Genomic DNA, 13620 nt, shown 5'->3' with positions numbered 1-13620 from the left:
GTATCATTAAATTTAGCATTTTCCTAACTGTTTAAATATTATGGGCTAAAAGTGACTAAAAACAATTACGTTAAGTTATTAAGGACAAAAAATTAACCGGACCCTTCATTTATATGCTTTGCTTTCAAGGTCTAGAGATGCACTTACTTCTTTTAATGTTGCCATTAATAACAAAAGATAAACATTGAATATATTGCAAACCAATAAATTATTCAAAAATATGTATTACAACTTATAATTGAGCATTTATTATTCTTTGAGGGCACCTGTTAATAATACTTTATTTTGAATTCTATTCAAAGCCTATCTCTCTCCATTTTTTTAAAAAAAGGAGCATGGATTTCCTTCATTTAAGCTATCAAATGAAGCATTGCTGTATTATTTATTGTTTCAACTTCCAACATAGAGAACCTCCTAAACCCACCTCAATCCACCGTGTCATTTAAAGTTTCAAGCCACACTCATATTTTAATGGGTCTGATTAATTAGTGTTCTTTAGGGCATTTATTAATAGACTATTAGAAATGTTTTGATATCATTTTTATAAAAAAAAATATAAAAAATTATTAAAAAAAAAACTTTACTTTTTTCTTTGAGTCATGCTAACGAATGCTTTTAGGACACTTGTTAATAATCCATTTTAGGAAAGTTTTAACATCATTTTTATAATAAATGAAAAAAACTGTCAAAACATTTTTTTTTCTTTTCCCATAAAAACTTTTTTTAACTGGATTCTTAACCAGGGTCCTAAGGTCACTCGTTAGTATTTCCCTTTTTCTTTTCTCATAAAATATTTTTAAATATATATTTTTAACCAAAACCCTTACGGCACCTGTTAACTTTTCAATTAAAGTCTCTAGGTAGCTATCTTTTTTTTTTTTGAAGAGAAAATAATATTGCATTGCAAATAAAAGGAGGATACAAAAAGAATTTGCCAAGCAGGTTAATGCTGCATATCAGCTTGTACAATAGGATCTAGAAAAGAAGGGGTAACCCCTTTCCATAAGTGGACAGTCCTATTACAACGGGCAAACTGGGCCAGCGCATGGGCAGCACCATTAAAAGCCCGATTGAGGTGCCTGAAGGAGCAGAAAACAAAGGATTGATGAGCATGAGAAATGTCCTGAATAATATGTCCGTGAGGGGTACCAAAGGCAGATTCATTGATCACTGAGAGAGCATCACTTTCAAACATAACCTTGGAGAGTTGTAACTCTTGAGCAAGCAAGATACCTTGCTCCATTGCAAACACCTCCACCAGATCAGCCGTGTAATGGGACTGAAAAGGCTTACAGAAGGCAGCAACGGTTTGGCCTTTGCAGTCCCTGATGATGACTCCAACGCTGGATGACTCTTCAAGATCGGTTGAAGACCCATCAACATTGACTTTAAAGACACCGGGTGGAGGAGGAGACCAGCCAGCTTGGAGAGAGGGTCTAGGCGTGAATAAGTCAATATTTACCGCGTCACTGAGCTCCTCAACTAAGTTTTTGGCCATCTGCCAAGTCTGAGAGGGAGAAGAGCATTTATCATCATGTGTAACTTTGTTTCTGTTGAACCAAATTGCCCAAGCAGCAGTGAGGAACATCTCCAAATCAGCGGGAGGCTTGTGGGCTAAAATGTATAAGGCCGAATCATGGAAAGTCCATTTGTTCCTATGGATCATCTGCGGAAACTCAGACCAGAAATTCCAAACCAAATTAACAAAATCACAATGGAGCAGAGCATGATGGACGGTTTCAAGTTCCTTACCACATATTGGACATTCATAGCTATCTGTAACAATAGTACCGATTTATCTTTATGTTGCAAGGTTGCATTTTTATTGGGTACTAAACTGTTAACTGATTTTTTTTTTTTTTTAAGGAAAAAATGAAACAGGGAGAAAAGAAAGAATGACTAAATAAATGTACTTCACTGAAATATGAAAACGTTCTATTAGCAATTTTGTAGTCATCAACTATTTCAAGAATGTGTGTTAATACAAGAATAAATTGAATTGGCTATACAAGTAATGTTACAACAATTATGAATCCAAGACCCTGAATTTCTTCCGTGAGCTGGTTGAACATCCAGAAGAACAAAATAAGACCGTGACTTTTTCACTAATTATAATGTTAATATCAGTGGCAGCAGTGCAGCAATAGAAAAAACCAGCGAGTTTGATAATCCAATCCCCTGTAAGCCAAAACATCAGAAAATTGAAATAATACAAGCTTAATTAGAACAAAAACTATGAATGGTACAACTCTGATTCAATTTTAATGCAAGAGATTGTAGACACATGACAGTGAATTGTAACTTCCATATATATACACTTATTGCTTAGTCCTTAAATTCCATGAAAATTAAGCTAATTAGCTAAGAATCTACTACTAAAAGATAGCATATTCTAGCCATGAATTAGAACCTAGCTAATTATCCAGGGTCTTAGCTCAAGTACTGAGGTGGAAGGATGGGATTAAGATTGTTAATTGGTTCCAAAAGAACCTAGCTACATAGATATAACTTTCCCTTAGATAAAGAACCAATAGAAAAGGGCTCTAACATAGATAGACAGGACAAAACTAAGGTTGACTCCCAACAACAGCTTAGATTTCCGTTAACAAAGCGAAAAAGAAAGTTTACAGCCGATCATAAAATTCAAATGAACCAAGTAATTAGGAATCCCATACCTTGAAAGAGAGAAGAGATGAGGTAGCTGAAGAAGGGACAAGTCCGGGGAATCCAATGTCATATGCAATGCTCCCATCAGCTTTAAACAATCCAAAGTTCCTCTCAGAGGTTGGCCCTGGCTTCAAGTTCTCATTGAACAAAGCAAAAACATAAGCCTTTGCCACCATCTTTGGCCTGTAGGGGGTACCCTTCTTTTTTAGTAGCCGTTTTCGCAAATTCTTATTGTAAGTCATTGCATTTTTCACCGAGGCACCTGCTTCATCTTCGTCACCTTTAGAAGCCCAACCAGTTTCTGAAACAATAACCTCTGTCTTCTCAAACCCAACTTTTTCTAAAGCCGCATAAGCTGCGTCAACCTGGGCATCAAACATGTTATCATAGTGTAAATTAGTTTTTGCATCATCAATTCCTTCATTTGGTTGGAAGAGGGCATAATTAAGATCAATATGCTCAGGATCACTCTTATAAGCCAGAAATGGATATGCATTTATATAAAAAGGAGAACCAATCTGCGAGAAGAACTGCAAAAGTGGCTTCATGAATGGAAGAACATCATCCCTGAAATTACAAGATGATGGTGGAAACGAATTGGCGAAAACAGCCTCTGAATGTGGGCTTGAGACCTGAACCACTTTTGCCAAGTCCAACCAATCAAGGGCATTGTAAACATTCTTTACTGCAGGCAACAACACCTCCCAAAGTTCCATATTTGTACCACCCAAGATCTCATTCCCAACTGCAATTCCGCGTATGGAAGTTCCAGGAAGGAATGGCTGTACATTTTCTTTTATCCAATTTATGGCACGATCCTCGGCCACACTGATGTCTGTGAGAAATTCATTGCCAAGTCCAACCACAATTTCAATTCCAGATCCTTTGAAGGCTGCGAGAACTTCATGATCAGCATCATAGATTCTAATATTTTTTATCTTTGCAGCTTTTAGAAGGGTCACCACACTACTCGGTGGAGGTAGATTGTCAGCTATCCTCCCATAGTTTACTCCATAAGTTCCCGTGAATGCCTGTGCTGTCAAAACTGCATAACAGAAGGAGGATAGATACTGCCATTAGCCAATGCTTCACCATGATAACAGACCAAAAAAAATAGATTTAAGATTCAGACGCATGAACTTCGTGGCATACAGTTTCAAGGTAAATTTCTATGTTATTCAAGGGAAGAAAGAAATAAAAATGTTTTTCTTTATGTGGTTCTGAGAATACATCAGTTAAAATACTTGTAAATTTTGAGCTAAGGCATGGTAATCAAATTCAATATCTCATTAAATTCACTTATGTTTGTTGGTTACAAACTGCAACACTGGCCTTCATCTACGTACATATAGAAACAACTAATAATATACATAGGAAACATTAAACAGAGAAAACAGAGCAATTGCTAACGTTCCAACAACATATATCCTTATCAATTCATCAAATATATATACTTATTACTCTACAACCGAAAGTGAAATGCTCTTAATTACTGGTTTATATATATTTGTGTGTGTGTGTTTATGTATGTATATCCTTCATAAGATAAACCATTACATATATACTATGCTATTACATAGTTTATAACATTCAAAATAAAGTTGCAAGTAATGAAACATGACACATACCATTGAGAGAGACGAGATAGAACACAAGCAGAAACCTGAGAAAGAAAGAAGAGAACCGCATGTGTTTAGTGAGCATGTTAACAATGTATGAGTATTCCATTTGTATAAAGGATGTGGGCATGGCCTGGTATTATGTAACTCATAAAAGGTGACATTAAAATATTAACAATTCTGAGGATGATGCAAAGCTTTTCCTTCAGGCATGCCATAGAGCCAAGATTCCGAAGAAAATGAAAGAAAATGAGAGGAAGATTCCTAGCCTTTGTTCAAAGATGATGAAAAATATATATGTAAAGGGGTGTCTTCGATTGGAGGGGCTGAAAATAGATTCTTCCTTTACTCTCACTTTTATCCCCTCACAAAGTATACCTTTTTCACTTTCTGTTCTTGTTCCCATCTGGTTATACTCTCTCTTCCATCTAAAAGGTTTTGTTGAGATAGTTAATATACCTTACGTGGTTAATGAGGAGTATGAAACTTGTGAAGGTAGTTGGTAAGCCTCTGGGGCAATAGAGGTGGCAGAATTAACCACCAGCTTAAGCAGTTTGGCTTCCCTTTTTGGTGTACTGGTGCACACTGTTCCAACTCCAAAAGATATAATGGAGATTGAAAATTGAAAATATATCTTTTGAACAATCTAGCAAGTCCAAGTTTTCTGTCCAAGACAAAAAGGAAAGCACTTCCACATTCCTTTCACTTTTACAACAAATAATAACAAAAGGCAAGCTTTTAAAACAAAGGGAACACAACTTTACAATCAGGGGACTACACCAATTAGTATTGTTAACAAGGTTTTCGTTAATATATACAAGTTGAGTAATAGTTAATGTAACTCTTGTTTATTGTTATACTATTTAATAACATTTTGTTAAATTAATATTTTGAAAATTCACATCCTTAACTCATACACAAAACATAATATCAAACTTCATTTTAACTAAGAAGTAATATATTATTTGATTCATAAACTCATATTTTGTATATAATTTAGAATTAAAAAATATTAAATATTTTAACATTTTAAAAATAAGATGGCCATTAATCTTTGATGTCCTTGATATTTTTGCAAGCAAGTAACATATAAAAAGACAATGTAATCGGTGGATGGAATTGTAAAATATATAAACATAAATTAATTAATTAATTAATAAATAAATAAAACATAATAAAATGTTATTGAATGGTATACCATTCACAAAAGCTATCCTAGATATAACTTGAAAACCAACCCATTTAGGGTGAGTTTGGTTCAGTTTTTTTCGAAAAAGTGAAGTTTCCAAAAAGTGCATAATGAAAAAATGTTTTTTCAAAAAACTGAATGTTTGGTAAAAGCTGTTAAAAAGTGCTTTTTGAAAAAACTAAGTGTTTGATTAGCACTTATAAAAGTGGCAATTTGAGGGATAAATTACCAAAAAAGACAATGTATATATAAGGGAGTTTATTTCATACTTAAATCAATATTGTGAAATTATTTTTTTCTCACCAATATTAGCTAATAATAACCTACCACTTAATATTTATTGTGATAATTTATACTAATTTTAATTTGAACATACTATTACAATTATTTTTTTCTCTTTCTAAACAAATTATTTTTTTTTCTCATTAATATTAACTAATAATAACTTACCACTTAAGATTTATTATGAAAGTATTGTGAAAATATTGTGACAGTTTCTCAATTTTAATTTCTTATTCTTTATTTTATGTTTCCCTTATTTTATTTTATTTTTTTATCCATATTTCCCTCTTCTTCTTTTTCCCTCTTTTTTTCTCCTCCACACATGTACCCTTAATTTTTTTTCTTTATTTCCTTATTTTCTCTTTTTCCCTACCACTTCCTCCACACACATGCCCTTACTTTTTCTTTTTTTTCTTTTTTTCCTTCTTTTGTCTTTTTCCCTACCACTTCATACTCCAGAACATTCCACACAATCTCCGCCCCTCTCTCATCCCTCAAAGTCTCTGCATTTCTTTTCTTTTTCTTTTTTTTCTTTTTTGACAGTTTGAAAGCTACAAGGAAGAGAGAAGATGATGATGATGATGATGAAGATGAAGGATTGAAACATAAGGAAACCCCTCATCTCTCTCCTTAATTCTCAGATCCCTTTAGTCTCTACCACCATTGGGTTTGTATTTGATTTTGATTTTGGGTTTGGGTCATGGGTTTTCAATTAATGGTTTAATTTTGAGTTGATTTTCTGTGGATTTTGGGTTTGATTTTGAGTTGATTTTGTTTTGGGTTGATTTTGAGTTGGGCTTGGGATGAGTTTTCCAATGGGGTTTGAGCTGATTTTAAGTTGTTTTGTGTTGATTTTGAGTTATTTTTTGTTTGATTTTGTTGATTTTGTGTTTGGATTATCAAATATTAAAATAGGTTAGGGTGGTAAACCAGTGATAGTTGGGTGGTGCTGTGTATGTAGCAACATAGAGAGGGCAAAGTAGAGAGAAGAGATGAGAGGCATGAGTGAGCTTCAGGGCAAAGGGCAAACCAGAGAGATGAGATAAGAGGAATGAGGGACAAGCGTGAGAACTGAGGAAATTAACATGATTTATTGAAGGGTAATTTGGTAATTGCTTGAAGAATCCAATGGATAGCTGAGAACGCACATGACTTTTTTCTAAAATAGACCTCCAAAGCTCCATAATGGCTTGCGCGTTCTCAGCCTTGGCGCAACTTTTTCCAAAAAGTTGCGTTTTATACTGAACCAGACAGACTTTCCACTCCAGCTTTCTTCAAAACAGGCTTTTTAAATTGAAAACGTTGAAACAAACAGGAACTTAGTAAGACAACCGAAATAATAAATTCAAAATAGGACTTGAATTAAACTATTATATATTTCAAATAAAATACTAGTTTTTAAGAAAATTCTTTCACAACAAAAGAAGCCTCCCTATCCCCATGAGTCATGATACCCTTATTTCTGGCATAGGACTAAGATTCGTGACACATACCAGAGTAAACGTTTTCCATGTTTACAAAAACCACATTTTTAACTAGTCATAGTCTCATACGGTTGCCAACATTCTAACCTTCGGGACGCTAGAAAATGTGATTCAAACAAGAATACATGAAATGGATCAAGTACCAATAACCTTGCATAATCCTTGGGTAGGTCTGGCCAACATCATTGCATGTAACACACAGCACGACATAACCACAACTTTATGCTAACCTAAGTATGGCTAATAAAATTTGTTCTCTTATACACAGCCTTTTGAGCATGCTTTCCTTCCAGTCATTCTTTCATTTTTAAAGTTCTGGTCATATTGATCAGACTAATGCAAACTGAATATCTCCCCAAACACGAATAATGGGGCCAGCCAAGATTGCTACCACACAAAAAAAATGCAGAGACCGAGAGAATATAAAATCTAACCAACCATAAAGTCAAGGAACATGATGTCTTACAGTCTAAGATCTAAGTTCCTCCTGATTGTAACAAAAGGCTACAGAATCTAAAACCCTATTCTACCATTGGTACAACTTGATTCCCCTACATACAATGAAATCTAGCATCAGCAGCACTAAAATTAGTCATCCAAGGAATCCAAAAGCTCAAAAACAAAAGGTGGAAGGGGTGTTACAAAAGGACTAATTGCTATGGAAATATATTCAGCAGCTCACTTGATTAACCTTGCCATTTCCAATCACCTCCCCAACTTTCTCTTTCATTACTTCCTCGGATGCAGATGTGATTATGTTGGGATCATCTTGCTTTGCTCCCCCATTTGCTTCCACAGTCACAGTATCTGGCCCATCTTGCTTCTTGTCACTCGTACCATTAGCTTCTTCAGCAGGCATTTCACCTGCTGCTGCAGCTGCAACATCTTGCTGTTTAACTTTATCCTCAGGTTGGGTTTTAGCAGCATCAGAAGCTTTTGCAAAAGCACGAACATTCATGCTTTCCTCCTCATCAATCTCACTTTTCTCATCTTCACTTCCATTCTCCACCACAGTTTCATTGGGAACATCGTTCTCCCCAGCTTCCTCTGCATATTGCATTTTAATTTCCCTTGGGCCTTCATTTTTTCCAGTTGCAGCTTCCGCTTCTTTGTTGTCCTTTGAACCTGAAGATCGGCCACGTTTCTTTGGGGGTTCACTCTCTGATGGTGGAGTTGCCTTGGCCTTCTCACTGATCCTCGCAGATCTCCTAGGGGTCTCACCAGTACCCCAATTAAACTCTGATATTGCAGGATTACCAGGGTGTGATTTTAGGTATTGCTCCAGCTGTTTCTTGCTATGGAATTCCTCCCCAGTAGGAGCAATGAAAACAATTTCATTCTTCTTCTGTGTACCTTCTTTCTTAGGAAAGAACTGCAGATGAACAGAAAGCAGAGATGTATGTTAAGAGTTATACAACACGATTTATGAGCTACAAACATGATTAATAGTACTTGTCCTGAATACTTCCCAGAAATGTGAATACAGTATTTTTTTTTAATTATGTTATGTCTCAGTTGTAATTCAGCATAAAGTAGATTAATATGAAAACATATACTAAACTGATAAGAGGGGGAAGAGGGGGCAAAAAGTATATTGAAACATGTTAAATCTGTTCTCAGTAATTCTTGTGTAGTTATTTAATTCTTGTAAAGCTATCCGTATATAATTCTATTGCACTATCCTTAGTGTGCCATTTTTATCTTTGTGTCACAAGATGAAATCACCTACAGGTTGCATCAGGAATGAAAACAATAAAATTATATCATAATATGGAAATGACCATCATAATATCTTAAGATACCAACAAGCATTTCTTGATGGAATATGATACAAAATGACATACTGTAGTCAGATTCAAACATGAATTAATAAAAGAACAACAAACACATCAGAATTAAGTAATCTCATGCTTCTAGTTCTAGTTAGCAAAGAAATTCATGTTGATACCAACAACTAAATTCGAATATCTTAATCTACTCATGCAACATGATTCTCAATTCTAAACCAGAATATTCAATTGATTGGTTCTTACTACAATACATACATATAACAATTCATTAAATAATCTGCTTATGTATAATGTTTGTCTATTTATATTTTATCATACACCCATCATTTTCTGTATTAATTTTTTTATGTATATATAGATCATTCTTTTGGACATGTTTGACTGAATATATCGCATGCTAATTTTATCACATAAAACTTGAAAACAATTGAAGCCAAAAAATTTGACATGAGAATATTAACTGAAGACTCAATCTACTTAAACCTACTTTTACAAGCAAAACAGCCATGTCCCAATGTCATTGACAGACAATAACTTATTGAAGCTTCAACTTACTAAATGAACCTAGAACACTTCTAACATAAAGATCAGGCAACATTCTCCTGGCTTAAAACCACAACCATTGTAAGATTATTATCATTTCGACAGGAAAATGAGCAAGTTATGAAACATGTCTAATCTAATTCACAAGAGAACATTAACCATTGGACCGACTTAAATTGGTTTGTTAGACCACAAGTTTTCAGGGAATATTTGCCAATCTTAACCCTGGAGATTCTCCATTTACTTAAATTATACGTGTTGCAAGTTTGAGAAGAGTAAAAGACATCCACTCCACTATAATTGACATTTTAAGTTGGACAAAAAGGATTTGTCCGGAATAGATTTATGCCCGAGTCTTTTCTCTATTGATCAGCAACAAACTTTAACTACCATCTTAAACCAGGTAAACATACCATTCTACATATTGCAGATAAGCCACCAACTTATTCTTTCACTAAGGCCCACTATCTCTATATTCTAAAGAGTCCACAAGTTATATCACACAACTCTGTCCACAACTCCAACAAGAGTTCTAACACCAACTACTGGAGTGTCCTTAAAATTTGTAATATCAATGGAACATTAAAACAGTGCAGAGCAAGCTAAAAAGTGATGGTGAAGTGATTTGATAAAGAACTACTGTTCATACAGAATTGCCCTTTAATTTCTCAGAAATCAATAGAGCACATACACCAGGTCTATTGCCTTGACATACCAAGGGGGAAAACATCATTGCAAAGGCTGAGTAGAATGAAAACAAGAAATCAACAATCAGAACACCATCTAAAAATTTTTTGACTCTTATAAATTAAAAACACAACAATAGCTAACAAATCCAGGGGATTTATGGCCTGATTAGAACAGTTTTGCTTTTCAAATTGTTTAAAAAAAAAAAAATGAACAGGAACAGGAACAACAACAAGAACACACAAAAAAAAAAAAAAAAAAAAAAAAAAGCTCGAACTTTTGAGAATAAGAACGACAAACTGACTTCTATTGTTTCAGTCATTAAAATGTGTTTGGAAAGATCCAAACTTTTAAAATTTTGTAAAAACAAAAAGTACAAACTTGGAAAAACAAGTGATATTAACCAACATTAAAACTTTTTTGAAAATATATAGTAAAAAACTTGAAAAAACAAGTGAAATTAATAAACATTAATATTTACTGGTTGTATCCTTGTTCTAAAGCTACCATGCTTGAAAAACAAGTAATATAAAGATAATTGCTACCCGGAAAAATTGTGAGAAAGAATATTATAAGCAGTGTCCTCAACCACTATTATAGCAGTACCACAGGGAACAACACCACCCTTCTTTGAACACTATCTACTGTGAACTATGCAACTGCCACAATTAAGTGGCCCTAGATGGCTCACACTTGAGAAACAAGAGCAATCAAAAGAATTAAGAATGTTACCAAATATTCTAAGGTGAGCCAAAAAGAATATTTTCATTTAGTTTTATGTGCTGGGGTACAAAAGAATTCATTGCCCCTCATTGTACAGTCTCCATATCCTCAATACATGCAAAAATTGCACATGGTTACTAAAATTTATTTGGAATAAGTAAATCCATTAATCCAAAGAATCAAGAGTAAAAAGTTGTACAAATTCCAGCTGAAGAAATATAAGAACTGGTGCAGCTGGAAGACATATAAATTCGCATCCATATATCACAGAGCATTCAAGGCATGCAGAATAAAGCATATTTTGGCCTTGAGGAAAACACAATTCTAGTGCTTTGATTTTAAATTATGACATCACCAAGCAGAAGAGCAAAGCTGGGCATACGTTTTTCACTTCAAATCATCGTACTAGAGTCTAGAATGGATTTAATACTGATCGACTAATCAGAAGCCAAGTCAAAATTTGAGGATCACAGCAAATCATACTGAGCAGCATACTACTATTTCTTACTACAAGATCGCCTTGCATAAATGTTGTACATCTTGATAATAATATTCTACCAACAGTTACACAGACCTAAATTAATTTTTAACAGTGACCTCTAGCCAGTAATTTATTTTTTACTATATAGACAAGAAGTTCTATAAATGCATATAACGTCATAAGCAGAGGCAATGAAACTTTCACACTTCCTCTTTCAAGTTGTGCACAGCAAACAAATTTTCATGTTTGTACGACAATCGCAGCATTTTTAAGTGTATAATTGGACGTCCTTCCAAAAACAACTACTACTTACCCCAAATTTGATTTCTATTTCCCTCAATTAGGTTATATCTTTTTTCCTCGTACCCCATAGCTTGATTACCACATAGAAACGCATATATCATCACCCACAAAAGCAGCAGAGTTCACAAAGGATCTAGGGAAAAAATCCCAACACCAATATTAGGGCAATGAAGACATTGCTTTAGCCAAAAGGAGACTCACAAAATCAAATCAGACAACATCATAGCTGATTTGATTTCTAAATGGAGGCAGATATTAAACAAACCAAGACTGACCCTCTTTCAGGGGAATATGATGATTGAATAAAAACCTATTCACATTTTCTTTTCCTCTCAAGTCCCATTTTTTATTGCAATGCAAAATCAGAAACCAAATAAATGTGTTACAGTCCCCTTCTGTCAAGGTAATATAATAATTGAATAACAAAATACATTTACTAGTAATCCTGAGAATGGAGCAAACTTTAATGCATCACTATAAAATTATGAAAAAATTTATTAAAAAAAAGTACTTTACAAGAAAACCCTAAACACAAAATCACTCCCATAATACAAAATTCATCCACAAAACCTAACTTACCAAGGAAAAGAATAAAAATAAAAATGACTCATAGTAAGAACCAAATTCTAGCACGTAACTTTACCAACAAGCAAAATCCGACAACATTAAAAAGAACACTAATTTCAGCCAAAAAAATAACACTGTTTCTTTTATATAAAAAACAGAACTAATTTGAAACAAGCAAACCCAGATGCAAAAATTTTACCAACAGCCATAAAAGAACATATATTCAAAAAAAAAAAAGCTTTTTTTATATATAAAAACAAAACACTCTATTGAAACAAGCAAAACCCAGATGCCAAAATTTAACCAACAAACATAAAAGAACATAGATTTCAAGAAAGCTCAAAACTTCAGTAACAAAAGTACAAATTTTTATATGTCGAGAGAGAGAGACCAGTTTCTTCCAAGCTGGAGGAGCTGAAAGCTCCACTGAAACAACCTCCTCTTGGGCTCCACTTTGTGCTTCCTTCACCATTGTTCACCTGCAAAACAGAGTACTCTCTCAAACCAGACCAAACCCTTCACCTCTTTCTCTCTTCTCTTCCTTGTTTTTGTGTTTGTGGTGAGAAAGGAGTAACAAAAATCGTTGGGAGTGTCTGTTTTTACTTTATAAGAAATCTTATAGATATATACCTCTCTCTTTCTCTCTCACAAACCGTCACGTACTGCAATGAAGGAGGTGATAATTTTACCACGAAATTATGGTAGATTTTTTCAATTTTCAAAGTTTCTCAACCCGTCTCAAACGTAGTTGGATGTTTGGATTTTTTGTCCTCGTAATTAATGTCAGCACGTGTAATTTTATTTCCTAAAAAGATATAAATTTTTTTTTTGGGTTTGAACGGAATTTTCGGTTCCAAAATTTAATGTCAGCACGTGTCAAAATGGTTTGCGGAATTTAAATTGTAAGATTTTAAAATAAATCCCAAGACCATCCACAAATGTGGGGATATTGCACCCACGCTCTTTCCTGCCGTGTGAACTATACTTTTCTTTAGAGCATCAAATATCTTAAAAATTTTAGCATCTAACTTTATAACATATAACACATCACTTTATAAGAGTACTCACAGCAATGGTGTTATATTGCTATAATACTATAATTTAACTCCACTGATACCAAAATTACGCTCTAGCAGTGGAGCTATATCCATTTTTTTTAGCTCCATATGAGCAGTACACATCTATAGATAGAATTAAATAATAATATTTAATTCTAGTCGGGGGATTAAAATAATACCGCTCCATTTTTTTTCATTCTTTTATCTCTTTCTCACTCTGTGCCTCT

General features: G+C 34.0%; 2 protein-coding genes across 2 annotated transcripts; both read right to left on the bottom strand.

Annotated features, from left to right (window-relative positions):
* Positions 1–1941: 1941 nt before the first annotated feature.
* LOC115992328 (glucan endo-1,3-beta-glucosidase 14-like) lies at positions 1942–4406 on the bottom strand. The gene is made up of 3 exons (XM_031116482.1): positions 4296–4406; positions 2676–3712; positions 1942–2178 (listed from the first exon to the last, which is right to left on the bottom strand). The coding sequence occupies exons 1-3, from the start codon at positions 4393–4395 to the stop codon at positions 2110–2112; spliced, it is 1206 nt and encodes a 401-aa protein (XP_030972342.1). The 5' UTR covers positions 4396–4406; the 3' UTR covers positions 1942–2109.
* Positions 4407–7645: 3239 nt separating this feature from the next.
* Positions 7646–13088, bottom strand: LOC115991704 (methyl-CpG-binding domain-containing protein 11). Its single transcript, XM_031115559.1, has 2 exons — positions 12727–13088; positions 7646–8613 (listed from the first exon to the last, which is right to left on the bottom strand). Exons 1-2 carry the CDS (start codon positions 12805–12807, stop codon positions 7912–7914), a joined length of 783 nt encoding a protein of 260 aa, XP_030971419.1. The 5' UTR covers positions 12808–13088; the 3' UTR covers positions 7646–7911.
* Between the last annotated feature and the right edge of the window lie 532 nt (positions 13089–13620).

Source organism: Quercus lobata, chromosome 5 (assembly GCF_001633185.2).
Source record: "Quercus lobata isolate SW786 chromosome 5, ValleyOak3.0 Primary Assembly, whole genome shotgun sequence".
Lineage (NCBI taxonomy): Eukaryota > Viridiplantae > Streptophyta > Magnoliopsida > Fagales > Fagaceae > Quercus > Quercus lobata.
This window is presented reverse-complemented; position numbering and strand designations above follow the sequence as displayed.

Coding starts and splice junctions, on each gene's coding strand:
- LOC115991704 (XM_031115559.1), bottom strand. CDS start 12,807: ATGGTGAAGGAAGCACAAAGTGGAGCCCAAGAGGAGGTTGTTTCAGTG. Junction 8,614..12,726: donor CTCCAGCTTGGAAGAAACTG/GTCTCTCTCTCT, acceptor GTTCATCTGCAG/TTCTTTCCTAAGAAAGAAGG.
- LOC115992328 (XM_031116482.1), bottom strand. CDS start 4,395: ATGGAATACTCATACATTGTTAACATGCTCACTAAACACATGCGGTTC. Junction 3,713..4,295: donor CTATCTCGTCTCTCTCAATG/GTATGTGTCATG, acceptor TCTGTTATGCAG/TTTTGACAGCACAGGCATTC. Junction 2,179..2,675: donor CATCTCTTCTCTCTTTCAAG/GTATGGGATTCC, acceptor TTTGGCTTACAG/GGGATTGGATTATCAAACTC.